This window comes from Gymnogyps californianus, chromosome 1 (genome assembly GCF_018139145.2).
Source record: "Gymnogyps californianus isolate 813 chromosome 1, ASM1813914v2, whole genome shotgun sequence".
Taxonomy (NCBI): domain Eukaryota; kingdom Metazoa; phylum Chordata; class Aves; order Accipitriformes; family Cathartidae; genus Gymnogyps; species Gymnogyps californianus.
In genome coordinates this window covers 203,015,875-203,031,362 of record NC_059471.1, presented here as the reverse complement: position 1 = coordinate 203,031,362, position 15,488 = coordinate 203,015,875, and the positions used below count along the sequence as shown (strand labels likewise).

Genomic DNA, 15,488 nt, shown 5'->3' with positions numbered 1-15,488 from the left:
GTGGAAAATCTCAGGTGAAAAGCTAAGCACTAAATAAATTATTCTGTCCTCAGGACCTGAGCGAACTCCATCAAAATCAGTGAAAAAAATCCTATAAACTTCAGTCAGTTGGACAGTATCTTACACAGTAGGTAACAGCACCAGACTGACATCTTTATTCTCTAATTAAGGCAAAAACTTCAGCTTTCATGACAGTCAGTGAAGTTTCTCATTTCAAATGCAATACAGGCTTGAACCTAGATGATATTGACGTTTCAGTCCAAGCCAGCGAAAACGCAGGTTTGTATTTACAAATAGACATATGCCATTTGTATGTCAGATTGGCATCTCCACAAGCTGAGAATTAGGCATGCGTTTAAGCGGCAAATCAGACCGATCTGCACCTCCTCAGACGGAAGTATTAATTTCTATTTACACTAATGCTTAGGCTCAAGCTGTGATTTGACAATTCACGCATTTAGCGCTACCTCTCCTCTTCCACTCACCAGCCTAACGCAGGAGGTTGGCACTTCTGCCCGCACTACTGACAAAACTTTCCTATCAGGCCATGGCCCCAGCTTATATTAACCTGAATATAAGGCGCTGTTGCCAGTGCACAAGGCCAGTAACAGAAGGACAAGGCCAGTAACACGTTTCTCAGAAGCTGTATTGCTTTTCTAAAGTGGATGTACATTTTATGTAAAAAGTAAAATATTCTACCTGGGATTGATAAGTGAGCTTTCAGTTAATTTTTATGCAGAACACATACTATGGAAAAGATGGTATAAAAAATGATAGCAGTGGAATTTTTTTTTCCTCAAGAGAACATCTGCACTGTGAAGTTTGAGTATAGATTCTTACTTGACAGAAATGTGGGCTTACATTACTTTTTGAACCTTCTCCAGTTCTTGTCCATACAGGTATTTAGAAAAAGCAATTAAATATTCAACAGTCTTCCAGTTTCCTTTCCAAATATGACATTTCAGCTGGAATTAATTGTGATAAAATATGATGCAATGCACTTATTCTTGGCCTGCATATTTCTTCAAGGCATGGTTATATTTGTTCTTAATTTAACTGGCACAAAATATTCAACTTTTCCTGAAAAACAGCATTTCACACAAAGCCTACAGTTACACAGAACAGTAAGAGGTAACATGCAGAAGGCATTCAAATACCTTTCTCGGTGGGTTAGGAGGTATGTGCTGCTTAATTTTCTATCTATGTATCCATCAAAATGAAGGATACCAAAATAATGGATTTTGCAATGAAGCTAAAATTCTCTACAATTTTTTACTAATTCAAACATCCATAAGTAATGCAACTAGATGTGCTTATGTTTTTCCAGTAGAATGAAGTAGTGCTATTTTTGTATGCATTTTGAGTATTACTATTCCGTGTTTGCATGTCAGGTATTAAATTTGGAGATGTATTTTAAGTTTTTTACCCTTTTAAAAAGCTTCATTTTAAAAGTAATTGTATCAATTAACTAGAAAATAAAGTTGTGCATACTGAAAACATGCTCCATGCATCTGCATGTTTGGTTTTTTTTTAAACTCTTCGCTTTGTGAATTCTTATTATGGGGAAATAAAGCATATTACGCAGGGATGAGTGTCACGCTTCCCTTGGGTCTGCCTTTTGAGGAACAACAAAGACAAAAGGGAAAACCTGTTCTGTCTGCCTTCTGGGGATAAGGCAAGGATAAGGCAAGAAACATTAGGCTTAAATGGCAGCTTTTAAATGTCAAAGCTATAAAGGTAATGAGAGACATTGTCTGTAGGGACACAAGATCCCAATCCTGGAGACTTTAAGTGAGACAGTCACCAATCTGAAGTGCGTGGAGTAGAGTTGCCCCTACCTTAGGATTGTGGAAGGACTGCTTGAGGCCACTTTCTACCCTCTAACCTATCATTTAATCGTATTTATATTCCTTTCCTTTCTTCAGTGCTATAGAAGCACTCTAAAAAGACAGTATCCCACTGAATTACATAGGATTTACAAATTGCTAAGTTTATGGAAATTACACAACGTTGTCTCTTGAGGTAGTGAGCTCTATTGCTGTGAAACTTTAGGGTGCACTGGAGATCCCCTGTTCCATCAAGTCATTGACATTTCTATAGCCCCGATTGTCAGGAATCTGCCGTTTCCATGGTAAAACTTAAGGCTGACCATTAGCAGCTGAGAGTCCAATGTGGTTTCAGATTTGTCCAATTTCTTGGAAGCTGCACCATATAAACCACCCTCCCACTAAGCCCGCAGGCAGGGCTGTCATGGCTCCTGAAGAGAAAGATCCTTCTCACTTTTAATTTCACCCTTCTCCAAGAAGCCACACGGTCACGCCTCCTATTTCCAACTACTATTCCCTGCTGCCGCTCCAAGGCCTTCCGAAGCCCGGCATCGCCCCAGCCGCCCAGGCGACAGCGCGGGTGAATTCCGCCCACAGCGGCTGGAAGCGGCTCCCAGCGGGGCAGGAGCCCCCAGAGCCCGGGGCGCGCCCCGAGCGGGACGCGCAGCACACCCGCCAGCGCCGCCGAGGCCCGCAGGGCCTGACCGGAACGCACAGAGCCCCCCCACCTCCTCCGCGCCGCCGGGCAGTGCCTGGGAAGGCCCGGTCACCCCGCGACTCCCGGCAGGGCGGCGCCCAGGCCCGCCGCCGCCATGTTCGCGGGCGCCCCCCGACTCCCGCCGCTCGCCACAACGCGCAGGCGCGGCGCAGGCGGCACTACACCCCCAGGGGGGCAGCGGTGCGCCGGCCGCGATCCCGGCAGGCACTGCGGAACAGCCGTGCCTTCCTCCCCCGCCTCGCCGTAGAGCCTGTCGGGAGCGAGGGTCCCGCTGCGGCGCGGCGCGGCGCCGCTCCGCCGGGCTCCCCCGCGGGCTCCACCATGCCCTCACCGTCCTGCGGCGGCGCGGCCGCTCCGCAGGGGCGCAGCGAGCGCGGTACCGCGAACACTTCCCCGCTGCGCACTTTTTCACGCCCCCTCGCCCGTCTCCCGGCCACTTCCGCTTCCGGTCGCACCCTTCCGCTCCCACAGCGCCCCGCGCCGAATCATGGACCACAATGGTGAGGAGGGGAGAGGCCGGGAGACCCATTTATACCCGTCCCCACCTGGGCCCGCTCCGTGCTACCGGGCGGGGAGAGGCCGCGCGCGGGGCCGTCGGGTGCGGGGCGGTGCCAGGGTAGCAGCGGGATGCGGCCCGGCGCCCGGTAACGCCGGCGGGGCCCGGGTTCGCCGCGGTTCCCCGCGGCCCGCGCGGCGGGGCCTGGTCTCTCCCCTCAGCGCCGGGCTCGCCGTCCCCCCCTCCCCCCCGCCCCCGGCCGCCGTGCGCCCTCCAACGGTCGCGCCCGGCGCGCGGCGGCCCCGCCTCCATCCCCCCCCGGCACGGCGGCGCTCGGCTCCTGCCCCCGCCCCGAGCGGGGCTCAGCCGCCGGCCGGAGGGGCCGCTCCGCCGCTGGAGGCCCCTTTCCCGTCCCGGGCCGCGGAGCGCGGTGACGCAGCGTCAGGCGCGGCCGCTGCCGGCGGCGGCTGCGCGCTCTCGGGGCGGGCGGGCGGGCGGCCTGCGCTAAATAGGCCGGTGTGTCCGGAGCCCGTCGGCCTGCAGCAGGTGGACGCAGCCTGTAGCGTTTCGGAGGTGGCGGTGAGGCGCTCGTTTGCCCGCTGCGTTTCCCGAGATCGGTGCCGATAACGCGCTGTCTGGTTCCGTAGTTGTGCTCGGGAGAGGAAACTTTCTCACGTGCTTGAATTTGGTATTGTAGCTTTGATACTTTGCTGGTTAGTGTACTGGTGTAGTCTAATGAACAGATGAGTGGACGTGGGTTTTTTGCTAGGGTTGGTTTGTTTGTTTTCTTCTTCTTAGCAAAGATTGCATTATAAATTTATATGTATAAGATATAGTATTTGAGCTACATTTATGTATTTTTAAAAAAACTGAAATGCAAAAATAAAACTTAAGAAAAGTTGATGAAGGTTACAATTCAGGAGGCTGTATCACCTCTAATTAGAGCTTCTCTAAGTAGTCTTAATAATTTTTGGTATGTTTTTAATCTTTTTTTCTGGACTTAGTCCTGCTAGTTATCCTCACACAGACTGCAATTTATTATCCTTCCATGAAACATGAATGACTAATAAACTTGCTAGGTTGGATTAGTTGAGCAGCTAACTCATGTAAATACTCCTAGCTTGCAAAGGTATGTGGAAGAAAAGCGTCAGAACTTAATTGTTTCCTATGGGCAGTTCAATGGACTAAATAATACACAAGGGGTTTTTTAAAATTTGTTTTAGTTATCCCTACTTGCAAATGGATTGAGGTCCTGCAGAGACTTTTTCTGGTCTATGGTGTTGCATGTTTGTGTATTCTGGTAGAAAACGGAATTTCCCAACAAGTGGAAAATAGACAGCTTTAGTATTATTACCTCTGATGTTCTAGGCCAGCAGTCTCTGGGGAAGCCTGGTGTCGCAGTTGTATGTTTGCTGGGTCATCTGTTTAGCCAACAGGACAGCATAAGCAAAAGCAACAAATGAACAAAAGTAAAAACAGGCTTTATTGTTTTTGCCTTTTTACATATTGCTTTTTAGAGTGAAACGTGTCAACCACAGTGCTAAGAGGAATAAATACGTTTGATCTATCAGAGGAAGTTGAGGGCTCTTGATTTGGAGGTAAAGTGACTGTCAGGGCACAGTCCCAATTTGAAACTTTGTCGCAGTTCCCGGTTTTGGTGGTAGCTGCTGAATAACTTCAAGCAATCCCTTTTTTCCTTTTTTTTTTTCTTGTTTTTCCTCCTACTTGTTGTGTTGTGTGGGGTGGTTATAGGCTTTGAGGGACAGTAGTTTGTGAGGCATTGTGCAGAGTTACACTAATGGGGCCCTAAATTCAGTGTCCATATGCTACCGTGCTGTAATCCTTTGGGGCCTCAGCAATCACTCCGGGCTGCAGTGACCTATCAAGTGTAATGGCAGGGCTCACACTGTAACAGCTTGTGGCACGCCCCTTCGAGGCTGAGCATGTCCTGCTTTGAAACGCATGTCAAAATGGCATTTTGAATTAAAATGAAAGTGAGCTGGGTAGATTCGTGAAGGACATAACTTTATTTTTGTATGAGTGGGATGCTATGCAGTGGTTTAAGGTAGACTCACTGGAAGTTGAGGTAGTTGTACCCCCTTCATTGGTGTTGCTTGTTGCAGTACCCCCTCTGTGTTGTCTCTTGGAGCCTGTATCTGCTGATGCATGTGTCAGGCTATTTCTCGCTTCCTTTGCCCTACTAGTCAGATTTAAATCTGGTTAAAGAGAATTCTGTATGTAGTGGGGAACAATAATTTTCAGTTTAGCAAGGGCACTACTACATCCTCTTAAGTACCGATATTTTTGTGATGCTTTATGCTAAACTTCTAACTGATACGTCAAGATGCTGAGTTAATGTAGAAACTAGTTTCCTTCCGACTTTAATAAACAATTTACATAAATTGTAAAAGTTATCTTTTCTCATAAGAAATTCTGTGTTGTCAAGGTTGTACAAAGAATTGACTCTTCAGTACTATTCATGCTGTGAGAGGAGCTATACAATTAAATTTTTTTTTCCTGTTGTGGAGAAATGACAGACTAGCTAACTTTTTCAAATAGGTTTATTTTTAGAACTAGATTTCCTAAAGTCACGGTTGTTCCCGATACAGATTTGTGACTTGACTTCTAGAAGAAATTGTATGTGAAGATACTTATTTTCTAGTGATTAAACTTTGATGTGTTGTTTGAGTCTTAACAAGCTTTAAAAATTATTTGTCTTAAAACTCTTCTGTTAATATTTGGCATCTTTAGAAACTGTTAGATGACTGAAAAATTACATAAACTTTTTTTTCTTTCATAGACAATGATTTGCAAGGAACAAATAGTTCAGGATCATTGGGCGGTCTTGATGTTCGTAGAAGAATCCCTATAAAGCTTATCTCAAAACAGACCAATAAAAGCAAACCTGCACCTCGAACTCCAAGAAATATGAACAGGATGCCTTCAAAGACACAAGCTGGTGATGAAGGTAAATTAATACAAATACTAGTCCTGTAGTAGGGAAGTGTATGATTCTGCAGCATTGTTCAAGACTTTATTCAGTCTCGGAGACTTAGAGTCCAAGGTTCTGTCCACGTGCAAAACAAGTTTCAAATTTCTGGGTACTGCTGCACTATAAGGATTAAATGGTGTGCATTCCCAGAACAGACTGTATTACTATTTTGACTGTACCTTTCTGTAGAATGGGCCCAGCAGATTGGAAGTGCTCTGGCATTTCTTGATGATTTCAGTATAGAATGACACATGCTCTTAATAGCAGCGGGTGTCAGTTAGGAAGGTGGTGTGGTTGGCTCGTGTCTTTCTTCTCTTTCTTCTTTCCACAGAAGAATTTGATTATAACAAAGAGGAGCGATACGAATGCAAAGGAGGTGAAATGTTTGGCAATCAAAGGAGATTCCCTGGACCCATCTTTTGGGACTATAAGGTAAAGTCATGGATGGGAAGTCGTGAGTCTTTGTCTGTGAATCATACCAAACCATAGGTAGTCCTGGTAGATACCTTCTTAAATAAAAGTGCTTCTGTTATTTTTGACTGACTGAAAATACATCCTCTGCTTTCTCATGTTTGTGGTGTTCTTGCTTCCTTCTCAGCTAATTCAGAAATAATGGGTGTGTTGGTGATAATTGAAATGAGAAGCTTTAGTGATGTTGGGTTTTGTTTTCCCACCCCCTTCTGTATCCTATCAGATAAACTTGCTGGGGGAAAAGGATGATACACCGGTCCATTTCTGTGATAAGTGTGGATTGCCCATCAAAATGTACGGACGCATGGTGAGTGAAATTATCAGTGGAAGATGCAGTCATGGTTTCCCTTTAGGTAAAATTAGGTTTTACTATGAGGTCTCTAGAGGTTACTGATTTCGGCAGGCCTCTGAATAAACAGCAGAAGAATATCAGGATAGAACTGGTGGCCTTCACTGCTGAAGTGTTTTTGTTCCATCTGTCTGGCTGATTTCACTTTACCCCCTGATTTAATAAAGTAAGCTTGAAAATGTTAAACAAAAAAGTCAGAACACCGTCACCAACAAAAAAGCCTTCAAGGTCAGTGGGTTTTGACCTTACACCACTTAGCTTTAAACATAAGCTCTTTATCTCAGTTGAAGACTTGCAGTGAAGTTAGAAAACACTGTTTGCTCTTACGTCCCTTTAAAATTAGTGTAACAAAATCCCTGAGATTAATTTAGATTTCTAAGTGTGATGTGACAGGCTTCAGGATCTGACTTAATGACAGTTAATGCTTTTAAAACTCTCCTTCCTTGCCAGCAAGACAAGTTTAATTAGATTGCATATGCAGCTTCTGTGAATGCAGTGTTGGTATTGTTGCAAGACTTAAACTTTTGCCTATGTGTTTTTGCCAACACTTAAAAACCCCACACCAACCTACCCCCCAAAACCCCAAACTCAACGCAAACTGTTTTAGAAAGCTTCTGGGCAAAGATGCTATAAACTGCTGATGACCGCTATGCCTGTTCACCTCATAGGTAACTTAGTTACTTTTATTATTAGAAATTGTGTGCTGGAGGGAGGAACTGTATTCTGCAAAATGACATAGATATTTACATACGATGTCTTAACAGAGCCATTTTTTGTCTTTAGATACCTTGCAAGCATGTTTTCTGCTATGACTGTGCTATACTACATGAGAAAAAGGGAGACAAGATGTGTCCAGGGTGAGTTATCTCAAGATTTGTTATTAAAGGAAATGTAGGAAAGTAACTTAAATATCTTGTTCCAGATACTGTATTAACATGGTTCTTATATATGTGCATTTGGCAGAGGCAGTAGAGTACTCTCTACTACACCACTTGATTATAGTTTCCTTTTCCATATTTTGGGATTGTAAGAGATCAGTGTTTACTTTGCTGTTTAAGTATATGGATAGATAACCTGTTATTGCTCTAATTTGAATAGGAATAAACGTCAGTTTAATTTACTTAGTGAGAGTGCCTCTTGGTAAGTTTTAATGCGCAGAAGGAATTTGTGTGAGAGAGTGATGCTGTTTATAAATTTCCACCTCATGAAATTTTTATGTTCTTTCATAGTTGTGTTTGGAGACTTAAAAACTAGATAAACTTCAAAATCAATGAAATGTTTCTTTCATTGCTACAGTGGGGAAAAAATTGTCAGTTCTAATTTGGGTAATTACGGTAAACTGGTTGACTTTTAACAAAAAAAAAATTGCAGATTGAGCTCTCTGTGATGACAATAAACCAATATTCTCTTCTGATTTAGCTGTAATGAACCTGTGCAGCGAATCGAGCAGTGCGTACGAGGGTCTCTCTTCATGTGTAGCATTGTTCAAGGGTGCAAGAGAACTTACCTGTCACAGAGGGACTTACAAGCTCACATCAACCACCGTCATATGCGAGCTGGAAAGCCTGTTACTCGTCCTCCGATTGAACCTGTGCATCCTCCTATTGCCCCACCGCCTGCCGAAATTCCTGAGCGTTTCATAATGCCACCTGAGAAACATCATATGAGCCACATTCCGCCAAAGCAGCACATCATGATGCCACCGCCTCCTTTACAGCATGTGCCACATGAGCATTATAACCAGCCACACGAAGACATTCGTGCGCCTCCTGCAGAGATGTCAATGGCTCCACCGCCACCTCGCCCGGTCAGTCAGGACACCTTCCGCATTTCAACGAGAAAACACAGCAACTTAATAACTGTCCCTATTCAGGATGATTCGAATTCAGGTGCTCGAGAACCACCTCCACCAGCCCCCGCACCTGCTCATCATCATCCTGAATACCAGGGCCAACCAGTGGTATCGCACCCTCATCATATTATGCCTCCACAGCAACATTATGCACCACCCCCACCACCACCTCCACCAATAAGCCATCCGCTGCAGCATCCTCCCCAGGCAGCAGGTACTCCTCACATGGTATATAGCCAAGCTCCTCCACCACCAATGACCTCTGCTCCTCCTCCAATAACCCCGCCACCTGGACATATAATTGCCCAGATGCCACCATATATGAATCATCCTCCTCCAGGACCTCCCCCTCCTCAGCACGGAGGGCCCCCCGTAAATGTAAATGCGCCCCCTCCCCATCACTATAATCCTAACTCTTTGCCACAGTTCAGTGAAGATCAAGGAACTCTTAGTCCCCCTTTCACACAGCCCGGGGGAATGAGTCCAGGGATATGGCCAGCTCCCAGGGGGCCGCCTCCACCTCCGAGGATGCAAGGGCCTCCTGCTCAGGCCCCACTTCCTGGACCACACCACCCTGATCAAGCCAGATACAGACCCTATTACCAATGATACGAGCAATTACATGAATAGAGAGTGCTATGAAGAGGATAAAACTATGTACAACAGCCTTTTAATTAATTGTTTTGGGCTTATTTTGTTGTAGGTTTTTTTTTTTTTTAAATACTGTCATTTTGACCGTAAGACATTTTGGGGTTTGAATCTTAAATGATTTTTAAGCCTTGGCCGTAGGACTCTGACTTCAAATATTCTGTAGTGCTAAAATAAGTGGCTTAGTAGACCACGGTTGCATTTTAACAGAACTTCTGTCTCTAGTGTGGCTAAATTGTCCTAAGATGAACACTTGTAATATTATTTCCTGGAGAAAATGAACACGTGTTGTACCATTCTGAATATTGTTTTTGTCAAATCCAGTGTTTAGTTTCACTTGTGATACGTTTTTGTTAACCTGTGTACAATAATTAAATTGAAATATGGTTGTAAAAGTGGTGAGTTTTTATATGAAGTTAACACAGACATAGTTCTGGGACACCATTTCGGCACTAATACTCTCCAAATGGGCAGCGTAATGAAATATTAAGGGAACTTTAATATTTCTCCTACTGACAGTTACCATTACTTATAACGAATTCAGGCTATGGTGAATTCATGCCCTAGAAGTCAGACATGCAGAATACTGCGTTTCAGCTTGTTCTTTCTTTTTTTCTTTATGCAGCAAGATAAATTTATCAGAAGTACAACTTTGGGTGTGACATGAAACCATGTAATAATGTATTGTGGGGTTTGGTGGGGTTTTTTTTTTGTTTGGGTTTTTGGGATTGGGTTTTGGGGTGGTTTTTTTTGTTTGTTTTAAAGCTAGTTTTGATTCAGAAGGTTCTGTTTACACGTACACTACTCACTGGAGTTGGATTCAATCTATTGTGTTTACCTCTGGCTATGTTTGTGTAGAAGTGGCTGTGAATTAGCTTGCCATGTCTGCGAGAAGCAGATTATTTTGGGTAGGGAAGTGGTGTTTGCTTCTGTCACTTTATATAATATGTACAGTAGGAAAACTTCCCATTTGGATAACCTGAAAGAAGTGGTCTGAAATCCCGTATGTAGATACAAAGAAATAAAAAGCTACAAATCCTTTATCTGTTTCGATTTTGTGATACAGATTTAATTGAACAGGCAATAGGTGTTTTGTTTTACTTTTTTCAAAAAGTAGCAATATAAGCACGCCCTCAGGTCTGTTTTGGCCCAAAATTTATGTTTTATAAGCATAATTTGAAAGAGAAATATAATAAATATAAAAAGAGAATGTTCTTTTTTAGTGCAGCTGGTAGCGGAACTGGACAATAATAAGACTACTGTCTGTTTGGAGTGCTTATCTTTGCATTTCTAATCAATGTTAGTGCTGAACCTTTGTTTTTTCAAAATGCCACATTTCTAGCAGTGGTGCTTTTAGATGAAGAAATCCTTTGGGTTTTTTCTAAGGTTTGTAATTTCCTACTGTTCTTGAATAATCTGAACCATCTTAAAGCCTCAGTGTTACTATTTATTTTGTAAATGTTTTTTCCTGCCTCACAAGTGTTAAATTTATGAAAGAGCTATGGCAGTGCAACATTCCAAATTTCGTAATTTTACTCATAAACTGCATATTTTTAATTACCAGAGCAAGGGCTCTTTAGATTTACTCTCTGTCCTTGACTGCCGTTGATTTCCTTGTGACCACAGGCAAATCTTTTAGACTACCTTTCAAATAAATACTTCTTTGGAGATGTGCAAATAAATTCTGAGATATACAAATACATTCTGGGGTATACAAATGGCCGTTAAGTGTCAACTGATTAAAAGTCATCTTAGCTGTAACATGCTTCTTTCTAAGAGTTCTTTGTTTTGGTTTCTCTGAAAAATAAGTCATTTTAAATAAAACACACTGGCGAAGAGAAAGAGGCTGATTGTGATAGTGTGCTATGGTATGGGGTGGTTTGAAAATTTACTGTTTTGGTGTGTGTGAAGGCAAAAATGGCTCTGCCAGCATTATTTTGTTTCAGTAACTTACAATAAACACATGAGGAACTTCTAAGGACTGCCTTTCATCACTGTTAAAGTGCTGGGTAGGAGGTAGACTTACGTACGTTTATATTACAGCATATAACTTCATCTGGGAGGAAATCTGCATGTCTGATTAACGTTCTTTGACTCTGCAAAGCCAAACTTACACCTGGCATAGCTGTTTTAAACAGACTTAGTGATGGTTCTAGGTACCAGCTTCACTTTGTTCAGGCTGAGAAGGTAACACATGCAGCTTTACGAGGACGCCATGCAGCAAGCTTTTGTGCAGGGAGATGCATCGTCTTCACCTGTACACTCTGTTTTGGAAAATAAGGCATTCTGAAATCAGCTATTACCTGTCAATTGCAGGTGATGAGGAAATAGGTCAACTCTTTCCATCATGCTAGTTTTTAGAAGTAAGTGAGGTTGCATACCTCTGTTACATGTTACCTAGTCTGTTGTGAAGCAAGATGAAGGGTTCAAACTTAGTAATTCTGGGTCCACTGCTATTCTTCTTGAAGGTATTGATAAAGTGCTTTTCTGAAAATGCTGAGGCAGTTGAATTGATTTAGGGAAAACAGCAGCCTTTGCTCTATCAAGAAGCACAAAAGATAAATGTATGTCACTAGAGAAAGTGTGAGAATTTTTTTCTGTTTATATTTGAGGCAAAGGTGACATATGTCGTATGGGCAATGACATAGTACCCAAAAAATCAGTGGGATCCCTTGAATTGTTTAGTGACCATGGATCAAAAGCCTTTGTGATAGAGGACTTACTGAAAAGTCATCTTATATAGGCAGGACATGGGTCAAATTTCTCTGTCTTGCTTGTATAGGAAGACCTAAATCCATTTTTTAATTTATTAAGTCTTAAGCATACCTATGTAACTAAGGGTACTGTTGATGCTTTCATATTTACAAAGTTAAAAAATGTCTGCATTGGTTGAAACCTTATGTTAACAGTCTTTTTAATGATTTACGGGGTTGTGGGCGTGTTTTGGGTTGGTTTTTTTTTGCTCGGTTGGTTGGTTGGGGTTTTTTTGCAAAATACCTGATTGTTTCAGTGTGAAGTTCAGAAATACCATATATTGTATTTAATTGTATAATTGACAGTCTTAGAAATGGTGAGATGTACTTGTGAATTCTTTGGATTCCTACTTATGTCTTCCTGTAAAGACAAACATTTGAATTTAATTAATTACATCTATCTTGAATAAATATCCCTGTCTGTGGCGGCGATCTCCCTCTTGAGGCATTGCCGAGCACATCTCAAGGTTTGAAGAGAACTCTGATGACATTTAAATTTGTCAGCCATTGTAGGTTCCTCTGATAATGTCACATAAGGGAATGAAAAGGGGTTTGATGATGGTTTGTGTCCAGCATGGAATGAATGAAAGGACACCAGCAGATGGCCTGAAAACATCCGTGGTTCAGATGCTTGTCTCCTTACACTTCATCTGCAATTCCATCTATAACTTTGCTTCAAGGATTGCCTGCAACCGTGCATACTGTATAACAAGCAGGCTAACTGCGTGAACGTGTACTTTATGTTTGGTGGGGTTTTTTTAAAAAATACTATTAACATAAAGATTGGTCACCTGGATGTGTTAAGTGATATTTTTATTGCCTTTTAAAAAAGAAAAATGAAAAATGTGAATTATTTTTTAAAAATCTGATCCAAGAGAATTAGAAAACCTTACTGGATGGAGTTTCCACTTCTTTTCACTTACTGCTCTCAAAGGAGTGTCAAATTCTGTTTGTTAAAAACTAAAGTGGTAGTAACTCGTATTCATTCCATGTTAGAGTTTGCACACATAGCAAGGGAGAAAAAACATCTCCTGTATTATGTGAAGTCAAGTGTTCTCAAAAGCACATTTGTGGATATGCTTTCTCTGCGGATCGAGTCTGAACACGCCTCTCTTCTTAAAATGTTTTCTGCTCTGTAAAACTTGTGTCTGATTTTGTGTTGTTTCTCTCTGTGCACATTGCCGTGTTGCTGACAAAAGCATGCACAGGCTCGCATCAGAAGGTGCTGTCAAGCCTGGGAAACTGGAGGAGCACAGTGGATTGCAGTTGCAACGTAATATTGAATGTATGGGAAATAAGTTTGAACTTTTCCTGTTTATATATATGACACTACAGGGTCCAATGCAGCAGAGAAATGTGCAAGGTTTATATTCATTTTCATCCTGACTACATTTCTAAAGGAAATGTCAGCATTATACAAGTTGTATTTCCCTTGTTTTTTGTTTTATGGTGTTAAAAACAATTCTTAGCAGTTGTTAAATCATCTTTATATAGTAACGGTGCCCTCACAACTGTGAGGTTCTTCACTGTGTTCAGGTATGTTATGTTCACACTAATGATTCATACTGACCAATTTGTAAACTGAACTAGCTGCATTTGTTTGGGCAATGTGAGTGAGAATAATGAAGTTTAAAGCTCCTTTTAGTGTTGACTTAGCCATAAGACAGAGCGACTTGAGAAACTTTTCCTACTCTGAATTGTATCTCCTTGTTCTAAGGAGCATTAATTCGTGGTGTTTTTTTTAAAAATTGTTTTCAGTTTTGACTCAGTTCATGAGTACAAGAGATTAAAAGATTAAAAAGTCCAACATACGTCCGGAAAGGTGTGGGTGGAATAGCAGCAGGAAGCTGGCAAATTAGCTCAGTCATCTTGAAACTTTTGTCATTCATTTTGATAACAGAATGCAAGTGATTCTCAAGTGCTAGTAGGACTGATCGTAATACACTTTTTCTGTTAATGGAAAGAGTGATAATGTGTGCAAGTGGGCAGGAATTTTTCCATTTTAATGTAGCAATATTTCACAAAAGAACTCAGCTTAACTGCTTAAAAAAACCCAAAATGAGTAATTTTAAATAGATGTGAATATGTGTGAGTTGACAAGAGTTTTCTTCAGTTTTATTTGTGAAAACCAATGCTGAACACAGCTCCAAGATAATTTACGGTGAATTATTTCCTACACTAAATAAAATCACATAAATACTAATGAGAGTTCCTGCACTTGTTCTTTGCCATTTCTGGATCAGGTAAACTTGCAGGCATTTTCTTAGGAAGCAGAAGGGAGCAGGTGTTTTCTTAAGAAGAGTGAGAGAAGAAAGCTGTCTACATTCAACACAGGGATGAGGAATAGAGAACTGTGAGTGACATTTCTTTCCAGTAAAGAAGTGCTTAAAGTATTTTTTCCTTAATAGAAACTTAGTTTGAAATTAAAAAAAGTACGGGTTTGCATCTTACAATACTCTTTCCGTTGGGCCCAAGACCTTGAATAACTGAGTAACTTTGAATTTTTTGTCTCTCTATTTCACACAGGCAACCTCTTCTGCACTGCAAACTGAAAACCAAGCTTGAGAGTAGGCTTGAGCAGCGCAGGCTCCATGGCTTCTGTATTTTCTATCCCTCTTGCTGGCTGTAAAATGCCTGTTATTAAGTTACCAAGCATCTGCACTTGCTGAGGAGAGGTAGGCTCAGGATATGTGATGAATTGACACCATGTCTGTCAGCTCTCCAAAAAGAAAGCAGGTATGAAATTTGCCTTTTAGCTTATTCTTGAGTAAAATACTAAAAAGTGGTACCTGGTATTGCTCTAACTGAGCAGCGACAGTGCTCAGTGGAAGAGCAGTATCTAGATTTCCAAAGGTGCCTGTCTCAAGAATAAGCCAGTAAATCTGCATCACCACAATATCCCACAACAGAGCAAGGCATATGTGCTACAATCTGCATGAGGGTGAACTGCCCAGAGCAACGTTAGTATTAGAGTAACAGAGTTGAATGCAGAAATAACCAGTACCTGGAGGGGGAAATCGCATAAAGCATCAGAAATACAACGCTGCTGTTGTCAACATTAAAAAATAAGGATTTAAGAGGATGGCAAGTAGCTGGTAGGGATGTGTGACATGGGAGTGCAAGGCTCTCTGGTTAAGGCTGTCTAGGTCTCCTGTCCATTTAAGAAATGGTGAATAGTTTTGGGAGGGGGATTTATGCACTGTGCTGTATCAGAAGAGTCATTAGTATTGAATGGTTCTGAGGAGTGCAACTTAGAAAAGAGTATGTTTTTCTTAACCTGAAACCTGTCAGCAAATCCAATATGGTTTTGAAGTCCAATATGTGGTATTCCACCAGGCTGACTTGCTTTTGCTAGGGATGTTTGCCTGTGTCTGTATAGGTGC

The 15,488-nt window shown here is 42.1% G+C and overlaps 1 protein-coding gene across 2 annotated transcripts; it reads left to right on the top strand.

Moving 5' to 3' along the window:
• Positions 1 to 3,031: 3,031 nt before the first annotated feature.
• Positions 3,032 to 10,037, top strand: CBLL1 (Cbl proto-oncogene like 1). 2 transcript variants are annotated; one of them, XM_050915288.1, is made up of 6 exons: positions 3,032 to 3,044; positions 5,841 to 6,008; positions 6,367 to 6,464; positions 6,727 to 6,810; positions 7,636 to 7,709; positions 8,272 to 10,037. In XM_050915288.1, the coding sequence occupies exons 1-6, from the start codon at positions 3,032 to 3,034 to the stop codon at positions 9,311 to 9,313; spliced, it is 1,479 nt and encodes a 492-aa protein (XP_050771245.1). In that variant the 3' UTR covers positions 9,314 to 10,037. The 2 variants fall into 2 exon arrangements, with proteins under 2 accessions (XP_050771245.1, XP_050771244.1); XM_050915287.1 differs by having other exon boundaries at positions 6,364 to 6,464.
• Positions 10,038 to 15,488: the final 5,451 nt, after the last annotated feature.

Coding starts and splice junctions, on each gene's coding strand:
- CBLL1 (XM_050915287.1), top strand. Junction 6,009..6,363: donor GACACAAGCTGGTGATGAAG/GTAAATTAATAC, acceptor TTCTTTCCACAG/AAGAATTTGATTATAACAAA. Junction 7,710..8,271: donor GGAGACAAGATGTGTCCAGG/GTGAGTTATCTC, acceptor CTTCTGATTTAG/CTGTAATGAACCTGTGCAGC.